Source organism: Pogona vitticeps, chromosome 1, assembly GCF_051106095.1.
Source record: "Pogona vitticeps strain Pit_001003342236 chromosome 1, PviZW2.1, whole genome shotgun sequence".
Taxonomy (NCBI): domain Eukaryota; kingdom Metazoa; phylum Chordata; class Lepidosauria; order Squamata; family Agamidae; genus Pogona; species Pogona vitticeps.
The window spans coordinates 20895862-20910751 of NC_135783.1; the positions used below are offsets into that span (position 1 = coordinate 20895862).

Sequence of the window (14890 nt, forward strand, 5' to 3'; positions counted from 1 at the left end):
GGGCAGGCAAGCATAAGGGTATTTCAGGTGGGAGATATTCTGACATGAAATGTAATTTCAGAGAAATGGCAATCACCTAATAGTCATTAGCTGTTTTCATTGGGGTCTTTGGTGCTGATTCTTTGGCTTTTTCCTTACAGCACATAAACAACTTTGCTTTCTCTCCCAGATTGGTTCTTTGTTGTCTTTATCAGAATACCGAAAGCATCTTTCTGCATTTTTGAAGGATGCATTGACATGAGAGTTTGGGTTTAAATTCTCTTAGCAGTTTTCTGATTTTTTGTCTCTTTTCACTTAAAGAAAGAAAAAAAGTTCAGTATGTTGGGGATTCTTTATCAATGTCTAGTACATTTATATAAATAAGTTTAACTAAAGTTCTTATTTCTGTAGGGAGGGAGGCAAATAATCATGTGGCAATGAATTTAAGTGTGGGATAATGGTAGTCATGGTTCCAAAAACTTGAATAAACATTGCTTGTTCTAACTCTTAGGCATCCTGTGGTGAGAATGTAACCTGAAGTAAACTGGGATATTGCAATTCTTCAGCACTGAGCATAAAACACTTAAGTGTTTTCCAGGATCTTTAGTAAGATGGTGAGAGTCAGACTTCCCAAGCTTTGTTTTGCTGAATGGAGACAATGGAGCATTTTGAAGAGATTTTGGATATGTATTTTTTGCATTTTGGACGCAGGAAGCTTGAACTTGTGATTTAATATAAGAAAGCAAAGTTTATGAGTATAGAGCCCATACTTAACATTTTAACCCTATTATAGTTGAGGTCTCACAAACTGCTGAAGCTATAATGGATAAAATAAAATGTCCCACTGAAATACGCTTGCTAAGTACTCCAGAATTATAATTTGCTAGTCTGTGTAGCCACTCTAAGCTTTCCCAACTGTGTCTGCATGTTGGTGGTAACTGAGAGAGCACTTTACTAATTATTTAATAGAGGATTTTAAACTTTATTGATTTAGTTGTCCTTCATATAGGGAGAAATCAGCTGATTGAAATAATTCTTTCCTGGAGGCTTTTAAAATTTGAATTAGTTTCCTGCTATCAGTTCTAGCAGTTGCCTGTTTCAAAGCTAATTCTATTCTGTATTGCTCTCTGACTTGGTTCAGGAACAGGCAACTGCTATTGATAGCAATGGTGTTAGTTTACTTGAGAGGCTAACTGAAAAGCAAAGTAGCCATAATAAAAGTTTATCTATTTCATTTAAAATGTTTATCTTGCATTTCAGGATATACTGCCTTCATTTGTTCTCTTGACTGTGTCTCCCTGGATATAATGTATAAACTGAGACTGGGTAGAGGACAACTCCTGAGGATAATTTTGATTCAGATAGGTGAAGCTGCCTTGAAAAACAGAAAAGTTTAAATGATACTAATGCTTTCCTGAATGGTAGTGTGAAACTCAAAATAATCTGAAATGCTAAATTTTCCATCCAGCAGATTCCAGAGTCACACCCAAATTTTTCCAGCATAAAAATTAATTTAGCTCAGTCAGACAAATATGAGTTTTCTGAAGACCATCTCCCACTGTTTGTTGCACATTGAAACACATTGAAGGATGTAACAAGGAAGGAAACTTTGTAAGGATAAGAGAGAGTTTTTAAAAAGAAGATTCATTGTCCAAATTCTCTTCCCAATGTTTGCCTGCTTGTCTTCCTGAATGCAAGAAAGACTGTTCAGTTTGCAAGCTTAGCACTTGAAATGGCAGGTGGATGCTGGGGTGCTTGAAATAGTAAGCTGGGTGAGTAAGCGCTTAAACCTACTGTTTAACATGGCTGGCTGGAATATTTAGAAGAGTGTGTAAAAAGTGTAAGGAAGAGTGTGATCAGGAAAAGTGGAAAGAACTGGTGAAGCCTCAGGGCTGGAGTGAATCTAGTAACTTTATTTAAAAACAGGTTTGTCTTTTCTTTACACTTCATTGTGCTGGCATAAGTAATTGCTGGTCTTCATTACAAATATAAAAGAAATTTAGGAAGAGCTGGTGCTGTGCAACACAGTATCAACCTCTGGCAAGTCAGCATCCTTATGAAGGGCATTAACTTTCTGACCCAGAAAATAACTGAATTGTATGAATCCAGTGAGGATTCCAGAGACTATATTAGAGACTACAAAGGATTGGACACTGATACTGTCCCAAAAGTTGCCAAAATAGTGTTGTCAGCTTGCTGAGTTTTATTTCTTGAGCTTAAAGAAGTCAAGTAAAATGGCTTATTCCCCTCAGTCTTAGGGCTAACTAACATAGATACCGTACTTGCATGGTTTCCTTTTCAGCCTGAATAGCTTGAAGCTGCTCAAAATATATTGCTATAACAAGTGCAGACCAGACATGTATGTGCTATGTAAGTTCTCACATGTAATTCATAATATGCACTGTGCATATTATGAATTGCAGATACTTTTTCATGTGAGTGTTTGGTAAAACATAATAACCCAAAATTAATGAACTACAACTTCATTTATGTCAAAAACAAAACAAGTCCTGGTTGGGTAAACCTTTTGTCATTAACTGCTGCTATATTTCTTGCCTTGTTTCTTGATGAACAGCAGGTATGAATGTCACTTCTGTCATTTTTTATATATTTGATATAGGAAGCAAATATAAAAAAATTCAAGCAAAGGAGAGAAAGAACATGAGAAGCAAACATGTTTAGATCCTTTTAAATCATTTATTGTGAAATTTTATCTCTTGCTTTATCTTCCAAATGAACAAAAGATAGCTTAATAATCTGCAGGTACTAAACTAAATCAAACAGCAGCAAAGGAGAAATAAGCTAATTCTGAAAACCTTTTGGAAATTAGAGGTGAGAATACTTACCTGACAGGGGAGATACCTTGATCAGGAAATTAGAGGTGATTTAAACCTTTCTGGGAAAGCACTCCTTGAAAATATCATGCTACTAACAGCCTCCCACAACATTTTGGTCACTGTCCTCTCAGAACAGGACTTCAGATACTAAACAGGGAGAAAAGAGGTTCTCAAACAGAAGGAGGTGGCCCTTCAGGTACCTAGGTTTCAAACCAATTAGGGCTTTAAGAACCTTGAGTTGAACTCAGCAACGAATAAGCAGCCAGTGTAGATTAAAATATTTATGTGACAATATTGTATGAAAAGCCAGAGGGTTACTACATTGGTGTTTGACCTGCTGTTTAGTCCACTATGGGGATAGGCTGGCTTGCTTCTTTTGCTGACAGTCAGTCAACATAAATTCCAGTGTGAACTAGCCAGTTTCTAGAGTTTTCTTACCCACACCTCTCTGGGTCCTTGTTAGGAGTTACCCATTTTAAAGTGTGGGTAGAACTGCTTCTGTTTTTGTTCATTTCTAACATGTACGATTGCTGGCACTGAACCAAAGTGAAGCCTGCCACCTTAAATTTCACATCTCCTTTTAATTTCAGTATCATTAAATGGCTTGAGAAGATAGTCTGGCCATTTCATGATATTGGGAAATTTGAAACTTCCTCTGCTCATCCATGGAGGGGCAAGGGAAGGAAGCAACAAGTTTTTAAAAGTGTATTAGAGCAGTGCTAATGCACTGTGCCCCTTAGGGAGGATTTTTTTAAAAATTGAAAACTTCCTCCCAGAAGGTGGAGGTAAAGGGGGAAAGCAGGGCAATTTCCCCCTCCATTTTCTTTGGAAAACTAAAGGCCTACTAAATCAGTAGAACTTATGGCGGAACTGACTCACCCCACTGATTCAATGGGCCTCCTTTAGTTATGACTTACTAGTGGATTCCAGCCATTATCTTGATACTTACTGTGCCTAAGGATAATGCTTAGTGAGACAAAGTCAGTTTTATATAATATAAATCTGTATTACCAAAGGTAAGATTCCCAGTTATACATGTTACACAGTCATGAAGTTCAAGAGAATTTGTGTGGGAAGCTGTGTAGTTGCAGGTTGGATTGGTTGGACTGTGCTTTCCATTATCAATAAACTACATCTTTTTCAAGATACATGTCTTCCTTTCCATCCCACAAGATTACATCAGAAAAGTAAAAATTTTGAAGGCTCTAAAGAGATTTAAAGAGGCATAGTGCTGTTATGCTCCACCGACAGGAAAAACAAGCAGTTTTTATCTAATTGCTCCTGAATTTCCTTGACAGTTCAGGAAATACTTTTGCAGTGAGGAATCTTCAACCCTGTGAGGTAATTTGATGCTCTAAGTTTTCATAGGCAATTTGTGATATTTTATTGAAATAAGGCTCATTCTAAGAGTTTTAGATGAAAAAACACTGTTGAAATTGATAACCCAGTTAATAAATCTTTAAAATATTACATATTAAAACCATGTCCATGATGAGGTCCTATTTTTAGATACAGAAGCAAGGACAGACTACAAGGAGTCCATAATCAAAAATTGGAAAGCTCCTTCTGCTTGCTTCTCCACTTGCTTCTCCACTTTAGTGCAAGATACAGTGATGGTATCAGGAACAGATATGGAGGTACAGTATTTGTATACGAATACAAATATCCCTGCACAGGTAGAAATAACGAGAGTCTGACCCCCTGCCACTCATGATTTCACTGCTGACGTGAGATCGTCGGACCTTCTTAATGCGCTGTTGTCCGCAGTCGATTATCTTGTCCTGGCAGGAGGCGGGATAACAAGGTCGGAGAGTGGCTAATCCATTGCGGAGAACAGCGCGATAGGAAGCCACTGTGGAGCTGGCAGCAGCAGTGAAATTGTGAGTGGACAGTCCAGCCCCATTGGGCCCGGACCCTCATTATTTCCACCTGTGCAGGGATATTCGCATACAAATACCCCCATCTCTAACCAGGAAGTAGATGTACCGTTGCCCTTGATTAACCCTTTAATTTAAATGGATTTAGCAAATCAGAACATGCCAAGACATGCATAGATAGCTTGGAGGTCTCCATTGGATAGTCTCATGTACAAAAAGGGTCTGCACGTACTTTACAGTACACATAGATTTCTGGATGGAGAACAGCGCAGTGTTTTTAGACACAAGAAAATACTCGAAAGCAGACCATTCTTCTTGCAAGTCTTTCTCCCTTTATGGGATGAAGTCTGTGCAAGTTCTGTTCAGTGCTGAAGTCCTCGTGGGTCAGCAAAGTATAATGAACACTGATAGTAGAAACCTCTCTGAATACGTTCCTCTCGGTTCTTGGAAATAGTTGCTTGTAATTTTGGCACTCTACCACACTAAAGTGTCACTCTAGAATGATCACTGTAGCCTCAGTTGGATGCCCAGTGAGTGTAGTAGCTGGCAAAATGTAAGTTGAGTGTTGAAATTGGTTGTTTTGATAGAAAGTTACCCATTAAATTCAAAGATAGACCATTTAAGCTCTTCATACGGTTACGGCTCTTGTGTTGTTGCTCTTGTTCTTGTTCTCACTCCGATACTTGGGCAATATCCACAAAGTTGGCTTCAGCCTGTCTTTGACTTGCTGCCTTTCAAGTCCCCACCCCATCACAGAGCAGTGAAAACCTTGCATGGTGTAAGCCAGTAATACTTTTATGTTTGTGCAGCTGACTCACAGCATGGTTGCTTCTGCTAATTCTGTGCATGAAGATAGCTGTGGGTTTTGTAAAGACAGCAATTGCTTGGTCCAGCAAGGCTTCCTTACTGCAGGCTATGCTCTGACCCCAAGGTGAGTTTGTCACCATCCTAATGCTGCCATCCTTTGCTGGGTCAAAGCTGGGTTTGTTTCACCAGCATGTTCTGCCTGTGATGACCTGCATTAATTATTTTATGTTCTTCCCCTCCCCTTTTTTGTGTGTTTTTTTTTCTCTTCTTCCTAGATAAATGGCTCATTTAAATTGGGAGCTGCTACTAAAATATTCTCTGGTTGGCAAATGCAGTGCCTAGCAGCTGCTATCAAGGACGAACCAAACATGAGTGGGGGAGGGGAACAGGTCGACATTCTGCCGGCCAACTACGTAGTGAAAGACCGCTGGAAAGTGGTGAGTATATTCCTTTCTTTCCAATCTCTCTTCTCTCTTTAACAGTGCATGTCATCTCCAGGTGCTCCCTGCCTTTTTTAAAATTTGGACTGTTCCAAATACAGTGGTGCCTCGCATAGCGAACGCTTCGCTATGCGATGAAACCGCACACCGATGGGTCCCGGGCCATCGCTGGAGTGTTCGCTCAGCGATGGCCCCTATGGGCTTTTTCCAGTATGCGATGATCGCGCGGACGCGATCAAAGCATAGCGAACAGCTGATCGGCGGTTCCAAAATGGCCGCCGCTAAAACAAAATGGCGACCGCTGTTTTGCCTCACTAACGAGGCATCCAAAATGGCCACCGCAATGGAGAAAACTCGCAGAACGGTGAGTTTTAAGTCCATAGGAACGTATTAAATCAGTTTTAATACGTTCCTATGGACTTTTTTGTTTCACTTAACGATGGATTCGCTGAGCGAGGGTTAATCCGGAACGGATTAACCTCGCTAAGCGAGGCACCACTGTATTTTAGGTGGATGAATTGCTTCTCCTGGTACTTCCAGGACTGTGTGGATAACTGCTTCCAGTGACTTTTTAATAAGGCATAGCAAGCCACTCTCTTTGCTGTAGCATGCTCAGTATTTGAATCATAGAATAATTGAGTTGGAAGGGGCCTACAAGGTCATCAGGTCCAACCCCTTGCTCATTGCAAGAATCCAAATCAAACCAGATCTGACAGATGCTTGTCCAATGTTAGGCCTCATCGGATGTAGAGTATCTTGACTCCCCTCACTCCCATTGAGAATGTAGGGGTAGTAGGATAGGTCCTCTGGAATGCTTAACACCACTGCTTAAGTCATCTGTAGTGGTTCCTGTTGCTTTTTGGGAGATTTCTGTGTATGCTAGTTTTAACTTTAAAAGCAGCAATCTTAGATGTTGTGTATAAAGAAGATACTACAGTGGACCCTCAACTTACAGACGGCTCGACTTACAGACTTTTCGAGTTACAGACTTCTCTGGCCACAAAATTTAGGTTCGACTTGCAGCCAGAGAATCGACCTACAAACCAGAAAAAAACCAAAATGGAACAGAAACGGAACAAAAATGGACGGTTACGGATTAAACAGTTTCCAATGCATTGTAGGTCCATGGAGCCTCGACCTACAGACTTTTCGACCTGCAGCCACTGTTCCAATACGGATTAATTTCGTAAGTAGAGGGTCCACTGTAGTTTGCAAGCAGCAAAAAGAAGAAATATCCAGAAGAATGTTCCTAGGAAAAGAGATATATCCCACTTGACTCTTATTGCTAGTTTGTTTCAGTTAGGTTGCATTCAATCATAAAATATTTACCTGGTTAGAAATTTTACTTTATCACTTGCCATTTAATTATGTGGACCTTTTGTCTCTGTGATCAATAGATATAAGGGCCAGGTTCACTTTCAATGTTGGCTTATTTTGATATTCAAGCTGGCTGTTCCTTTTGAAACAGGAACTATTATGCATTTATAATGTACTTCCACAAATTTAACTCTGCTAAAAGAGTTTGCATTCTGAGATAATATGCATGGTTACTTTACAGTCAGTGTAATGCTGCTTCCAGGGCTTAATTTGGTGCACTGTTTCTTGGCTCATCTCTGTAGAGCACCTAATGCATAAGGACTTGCTTATTCTTTAGGCAAGACTCAAATTACAGATATGTGTTGTACATGTGGAGATAAACAGAACCCCCTTTTAGGTGTTATTTACCTTGCTTTTATCCATATACGAGGGAGGACTCTCACTTTTATGTCATCACATTCTCCACATGAAAAGTGACACATCTGTAGTGGAAAGGTTTCTGCTTACTCAGAGGCCAAGGGAAATCAGGGCAAGAACATCTTTTCAGCTGTGTTGTTTTTCAGATGAAGAGACTGAAGTTCAAGGGTGCAGGGTTTGGGTGCTCCTCGGATGTAATTGGGAAAAACAAAGTAACATCTGAACAGGTTTAGAGCATGCGTATCTCAGGTCCTGCAGGTTCCATGTATTTTTTCAGTTTGTCTAGAGTAATGTAATTGGTGATTGTGCTTGGCTTTTCCACCATGCTGTTTGTGTTGCTTCAGAAGACGTGAATTGTGGTTGAGAAGGTCAACTGTTAATATGGTTTTCATTCTAGCTCTATTTTGAAGTGCCTGGTCTGCAGCCAACAGGATCAACTTCTGTTGTGCTAATCCATCCAGTGGTGGTATAATATTTTTGAAGGGAAGAAGGCTGAATATGCTGAATATAACATCCTTGCTGTCTGACATAGTCCACTTGAAGGATGTTATATTTTTAGAATACTTTAATGGAAGCTGAGTGTTTTACCAGAGCTCTCTTATCTCTGCACATCCTAATCTCATTTCTGTCTTCCATATCTTTCCGTTTTAATGTTTTGCTTTTTAAAAATTATCTACATAATGCTTTAAGTACTGTAGAGTTCTATGAAAAAAATTGTGCTTGTCTTCAAACATAAATGGAGTCTTCTGAGTTTTTGCTTGTGCAATAATTATTGGAAAAGGCAGCTTTCTTGTAACAGCAAAGGAGTTTCTAGTTACTACTGTGGTTTTTTAGTTGTCGATGTGTGCTTCAATACATTGGCTGTATATCAACATTTCTGCCTCTTCAGCTGTATATCAAGACTTACAGAATTCTAGCTTTCTATTTCAAGTACTGTACCATACAGTATGTTGCCCCTTGTTTCATAATGTCTGTTTTGTCTACTAGAGTAGCATCCTAATAGCATAGATGTAGCTATAGATGCTGCAGTGGAAAATCAAGCTTTTTCTGTCATTCCCTTCATAGTGAAACAATATTTCCCCACCCCATTTTCTTCAGTTATTTTGTGTTAATTGGAACCAACTCCAAAAACAGAGGAATTCAGGATTAGGTAATTTCTCTATTCATTTTTCTTTCCCCACTTCTGCTGCATCTCTGTGTGCTGTCCTGAATAAGTGTGGCCTTCAGCTTCTGCCCCCTAAAGTTACTAGAACTGTTCAACCACAGAAATGGTTGTATATCTCTTGAAGTAGTTGAGAAAGAGCAGTCTTTAATCCTGCCATGAAGAAATAAAGACTTTACATGAAGAGAGAACCAGTTTTCTTTAGCACTAATGCTAATCCAGCCTTGTTTCCCTATGCCTGAGTTAGTCTATAGGAAAATTGGGGGGGGGGGGGTGTGTATTAGTGTGCAGGTGTATGCATTCATGCACAATCATTTTAAATTGCCTGCTTTATTATCCCCTATGTTATAAATAAAATTTAAATAAATGAAAGTTTTTTTGATTTCTTTCTTTCCTTGTTTGACCTATGTATCCCACCTTTCTCCCAAAACTGATACTTAAATCTCAGCAAATTTAAAGAAGGAAATTGCGTGCACTAACTTTGAGCCTCTTTTTTAATGCTACTGAATGTGTTTAACCTGCATGGATGGCTTGGAGAAGGACACACATTAAAGTTATGAATGTGATCATGTTCCTCAAGCCACCTCTGTTCTTTAGAACTAGATTGTTTCAACTCATGCATTCTGTATTTAAGGTTCCTCCAGTCAAATTCACATTCACTGTTGTTGGCTGGAAATGATATAAGTAGGTATCCCTGATGTTTGTCAGCATCAAGGCCAATTGTATATTACAGTTACAGGCATGATTGTATCAGCCCTCCATATTAAAATTTTGTCCTAAGTTTAAGGAGAATTGCATCATTACAACTTATAAAATGTTCAGTAGAGCTTCTGGTGTAATTAAAAAGAGTATGTGATTTAGAGTGTTCTTGATTTTGGTTCTCAAATCAACACAAAATTTTGATACTATTGGAAAATCCCAACATATGTAATAGAACAATATAAGCTGCCCACATCCCCTCCGAAACTGATTTATAGAATTATAAGTAATATAATCAAGCTAATTTTAATAGGATGAAGTACCATTTATATGGAATGTTAACTGTTGTTTCCTTAACTCAGGCTGATATAGATTTGAATGCTTTTTGAGGGCAGACTGATTCCCAGTGTTGTTCATTGATAATATAATAATACTAATTGTGTGCTGTTAAGTCAATCCTGATTTACGGTGACTGTTTCCAGGGTTTTCCGGGTAGAGAATGTCAGTAATTGGTCTCATAAATGAGATCAAAAACCACAAAACAGGAAAATCCAGGCTTCCTTCACTCCCGATTGAAGTGAACTGCTTGAGTCAAACACAGTTCCGGGACATGAACTCTTGGACAACCTGTATTTAAGGCTGTTTCGATTTTACTAAAAAGAAACCACTTAACACCGTAGCTTTACTGTTCAAGGACTCAATTTTGGTAACGTAAGGCCAAATTCATTATCTATAGGGAAAATGTTCTGTTCAAAGGACTAGAAAGGCCAATTATTAAACAACATGAGTTTATTTAAGTGAACAAAGAAAACATTTCTCTACAATTTCATTTCTAAGCAACAGCATAACGTTTCAGCACCTTCTATAAAAGTTAACTATTGAAACAAAACAAAATCTAAACTATAAACTAAGAAAAAAAAAACAATATTCTTACGCAGTCCATATTGTTAAATCAGGTTCCTTCGTCTGGATCAAAGATATTCAACGCCATGTTTTCAGATACCCAAAACTCTCTTCTTCTCTCTCTCTCTAGAGTCCCTTTTTTCAACTTCTTGTAAATTTCTCCAACCTGCCCCTTCCTGTCATACTCGACCAATCATGAAGGAAGGAATTAGAATAGGGTACGCCCTACTTTCTCACCAACACCAAAGAATTGTTTATAATTCAGGTTAGAAATATTTTGACTCTGCTGTGTTTTTCTCTCCAGCTGCAGCGATAAGCTTGGCGACATGAAGCTGAAAATAACTACTAGTAATTTTCCAGAACTTAGCCTGTGTCAGACTCAAAATGGATTTCTCTATGGTTAAAACATGACTACATAACCCATCTCTAATTAGAAAAATACACTTCATCACAGAGAATACACAGAAGTGGTTTCCCATTCTCTTCTTCTGGGTGCACCCTGCGACTGTGCAGCTTGCAAAAGACCACACAGGCTGGCTCTTTTTCCAGGAAGCACAGAAACCAAATTCCCAACCTCTGGTGCTGCAGCCAGATACCTAACTCACTGATTTATCCAGCTAGCACAGTAATTATAATGTTTAAATTGGATAAAGGCTAGTTGTCTGAGTTTCAAATACCTGTTTACTCTTACAGGAGAAAGCATTTGGAGGGACAGCAGTGGTTTGTATAGAGAAGTGGCAGGTGGGGAAAAGGTTAAATGCCTACTCCCAATTTGTTTTTATATTTTCAGAAGTTGTCAAATTCTAAATCTTTTTTTTAAATATAGTATTAAGTTATTTTTAAAGCGGTACAATTTGGCAATAAAATGGTGCTGTCTCCAAAACACAATATATTAACTACATATCTTGCAGAATGTAATAAAAATGATATTTCAAATAGCACTGCTTATACGATTATTCAGTTTTAATGCATTTATGTTTGCATTTATTATATTTTAATCTTTGGTTATTTGTATTTTGTGTAAACCACCCAGAGTAGATATGTTCTAGATGGGCAGTATATAACTCTAATAAAATAAAATAATAATAAATTTCAGAGTCAGCCAGTAATCCATTCTGAGGCTCAGCCAAAATGTATTGTTATGAAATTAACTGCAATAATATTAAAAAGTTACTTTATCCAACAGTAACCAGATGGTTTTATTAGCAGAAATCGAAGAAGAAGTCCATCCAAACACTTGCTCACACTGACACTGACTCTTCTTGTGGCTTCTGGCTGTCTGCACAGTAGCAAGAAATGCCATGTGCTTTCTCTCAGCCACTCAGTGTCATTCACTTGTAAGTTCTCACCATGAGCAGAAATCTCAAAAAGTTAATTGCTATCAAACAGTCATTTTCATAACCAGCTTTTACTTTTGTTTGTTTTTAATAGAGGCAGTATGTTGGAAAACCCAAGTCTTACACAAACAAGCAAAAGAAATTAAGATTTTGTTCTATGCTTCGTTTTCCATCCATCCATTCATCCATCCACCCACCCACCCACCCATCCAAAGTGCAAAATATCATAACATTTCTTCAAGCCTTTGTGGACCCCCTCTGAGGGCATCATGGTCCCCAAAGGGTCCATGGACTACAGGTTAAAAACCTGTGATTTAAAGTTTCCTACCCCTATTCTTCACAGTTGCTGCCTTCTTGTAGCGAAGGGGCTCGAGTAATTCAGAGAAGCTATGGGCTATGCCGTGCAGGGACACCTGAGATGGACAGGTCATAGTGGAGAGTTCTGACTAAATGCAATCCACCTGGAGCAGGAAATGGCAAGCCACTCCAGTATCTTTGCCAAGAAAACTCCATGGACAGAGACAAAATACTAAAAGATATGATGCTGGAAGATGAGCCCCTCAGGTCGGAAGGCGTCCAACATGCTACTGAGGAAGAGTGGAGGACAAGAGCTAATGAAATGGTTGGGCCAAAGATAAAAGGATAGTCAGCTGCGGACGTGCGTGGAAGTGAAAAAAAGTCCGATGCTGCAATGAACAATGCTGCATAGGAACCTGGAATGTAAAATTTATGAACCTTGGTAAGCTGGATGTGGTCAAACAGGAGATGGCAAGAATAAACATTGACATCCTGGGTGTCAGTGAACTAAAATGGACGGGAATGGGTGAATTCAGTTCCTGTAGAAGAAATGGAGTAGCCCTCATAGTCAACAAAAGAGTGGGAAAAGCTGTACTGGGATACAATCTCAAAAATGATAGAATGATTTAAAATCTTAAAAGATGATGTTAAGGTACTACATTCAATATGCCAGCATGTTTGGAAAACTCAACAGTGGCCAGAGGACTGGAAAAGATCAGTCTGCATCCCAATCCCAAAGAAGGGCAGTGCCAAAGAATGCTCCAACTACCGTACAATTGCACTCATTTCACACGCTAGCAAGGTTATGTTCAAAATCCTATAAGGTAGGCTTCAGCAGTATGTGGACCAAGAACTCCCAGAAGTACAAGCTGGATTTTGAAGGGGCAGAGGAACTAAATACCAAATTGCTAACATGCGCTGGATTATGGAGAAAGCCAGAGAGTTTGAGGAAAACATCTACTTCTGCTTCATTGACTATGCAAAAGCCTTTGACTGTGTGGACCACAACAAACTATGGCAAGTCCTTAAAGAAATGGGAGTGCCTGACCACCTTATTTATCTTATGGTAAATCTATATGTGGGACAGGAAGCAACATTTAGAACTGGATATGGAACAACTGATTGGTTCAAAATTGGGAAAGGAGTACGACAAGGCTGTATATTGTCCCCCAGCTTATTTAACTTATATGCAGAATACATCATGCGAAAGGCAGGACTGGATGAATCCCAAACTGGGATTAAGATTGTTGGAAAAAATATCAACAACCTCTGATATGTAGCTGATACCACTCTGATGACAGAAAGTGAGGAGGAATTAAAGAACCTTGTAATGAAAGTGAAAGAGGAGAGCGCATTAAATGGTCTGAAGCTCAACATCAAAAAAACTAAGATCATGGCCACTGGCCCCATCACCTCCTGGCAAATAGAAGGGGAAGATATGGAGGCAGTGACAGATTTTAATTGCTTGGGCTCCATGATCACTGCAGATGAGGACAGCAGCCACGAAATTAAAAGACACATGCTTCTTGGGAGGAAAGCGATGACAAACCTAGACAACATCTTAAAAAGAAGAGACCTCACCTTGCCGACAAAGGTCCGCATAGTCAAAGATATGGTTTTTCCAGTAGTGATGTATGGAAGTGAGAGCTGGACCCTAAAGAAAGCTGACTGCCGAAGAATCTATGCTTTTGATTTGTGGTGCTGGAGGAGGCTCTTGAAAGTCTCCTGGACTGCAAGGAGAACAAACCTATCCATTCTGAAGGAAATCAACCCTGAGTGCTCACTGGAAGGACAGATCCTGAAGCTGAGGCTCCAATACTTTGGCCATCTCATGAGAAGAGAGAACTCCCTGGAAAAAACCACTGATGTTGGGAAAGTGTGAAGGCAAGAGGAGAAGGGGCCGACAGAGGACTAGATGGTTGGACAGTGTCATCGAACCTACCAACATAAATTTGACCCAACTCCAGGAGGCAGTGGAAGACAGGAGGGCCTGTCGTGCTCTGGTCCATGGGCTCACAAGGAGTTGGACACGACTTAACAACTAAACAACAACCCCTATCCTGGGGGCAATGATCTGGTGGTGATTGTTTTGCTGTAAAGGCTCCTATCTATCCCTAGGCTCCCAGGTATCTAACTTATTGAGCTATCCAGCCAGTTGTATAGCAGAAGAAGAAAAAACAAATACACTGTCCTTAACCACCTTACAATGGGTGGGAAGCACAAAAAATAAGTTCAGAAATATCATGAAAGAAAATTGTAAAATAACTTAACAAGGAGACAGAAAATGAAAGACGGGGGGGGGGATGAAACTTTTAAAAAATTGGAGGACAAATTATGATACAGCACTAGCTTCATCTTTCTCCTGGAACTGCACATTGCACTGCTGTCCCTCATATTTGCTCTAGGGCTTATAGGAAAGAAAGTGTATTATAAGCATCTGCAATAGAGTTTAAAATGTATTTATAACGGCCTCTCAGAAATGCAACATTTGGAATGCCTAAGGGTGGTGATAAACCTTGAAGAATAACAAATACTAATCCAAAATTTCACAGAAGGCATGCTGTCAGAAACATTATCTGACATTTTAATTACACTCCTAGAAATAGAAGCTATTTTGCACAATTTTTTCTAATATTACTCCACCTTTTTTGTTGTTGTTGGCTATCTCACCATCACACTCTAAAATATAAACACAAGGTAAAGAGCATTGTGGAGGACTGCAAGTGAGTTGTATCAACAGTCTTGAGGGGGGAGGGAAGTAAAGCTATGTATACTACAACTACTGCAAATGGTGAATATTAGCTCTGGGAAATTATTG

The 14890-nt window shown here is 39.2% G+C and overlaps 1 protein-coding gene across 2 annotated transcripts in view; it reads left to right on the forward strand.

Moving 5' to 3' along the window:
* The window catches only part of TTBK1 (tau tubulin kinase 1), a 126802-nt gene that overhangs the window by 12659 nt on the left and 99253 nt on the right, over positions 1–14890 (forward strand). The window contains exons 1-2 of one of the 2 annotated variants that reach the window (XM_078382903.1): positions 5503–5624; positions 5776–5937. In XM_078382903.1, the coding sequence (XP_078239029.1) occupies positions 5830–5937 (108 nt within the window). In that variant the 5' untranslated portion in view covers positions 5503–5624; positions 5776–5829. Of the gene's footprint in view, positions 1–5502; positions 5625–5775; positions 5938–14890 lie in introns of those variants that run through there. The other variant, XM_072989176.2, reaches the window with a different exon arrangement.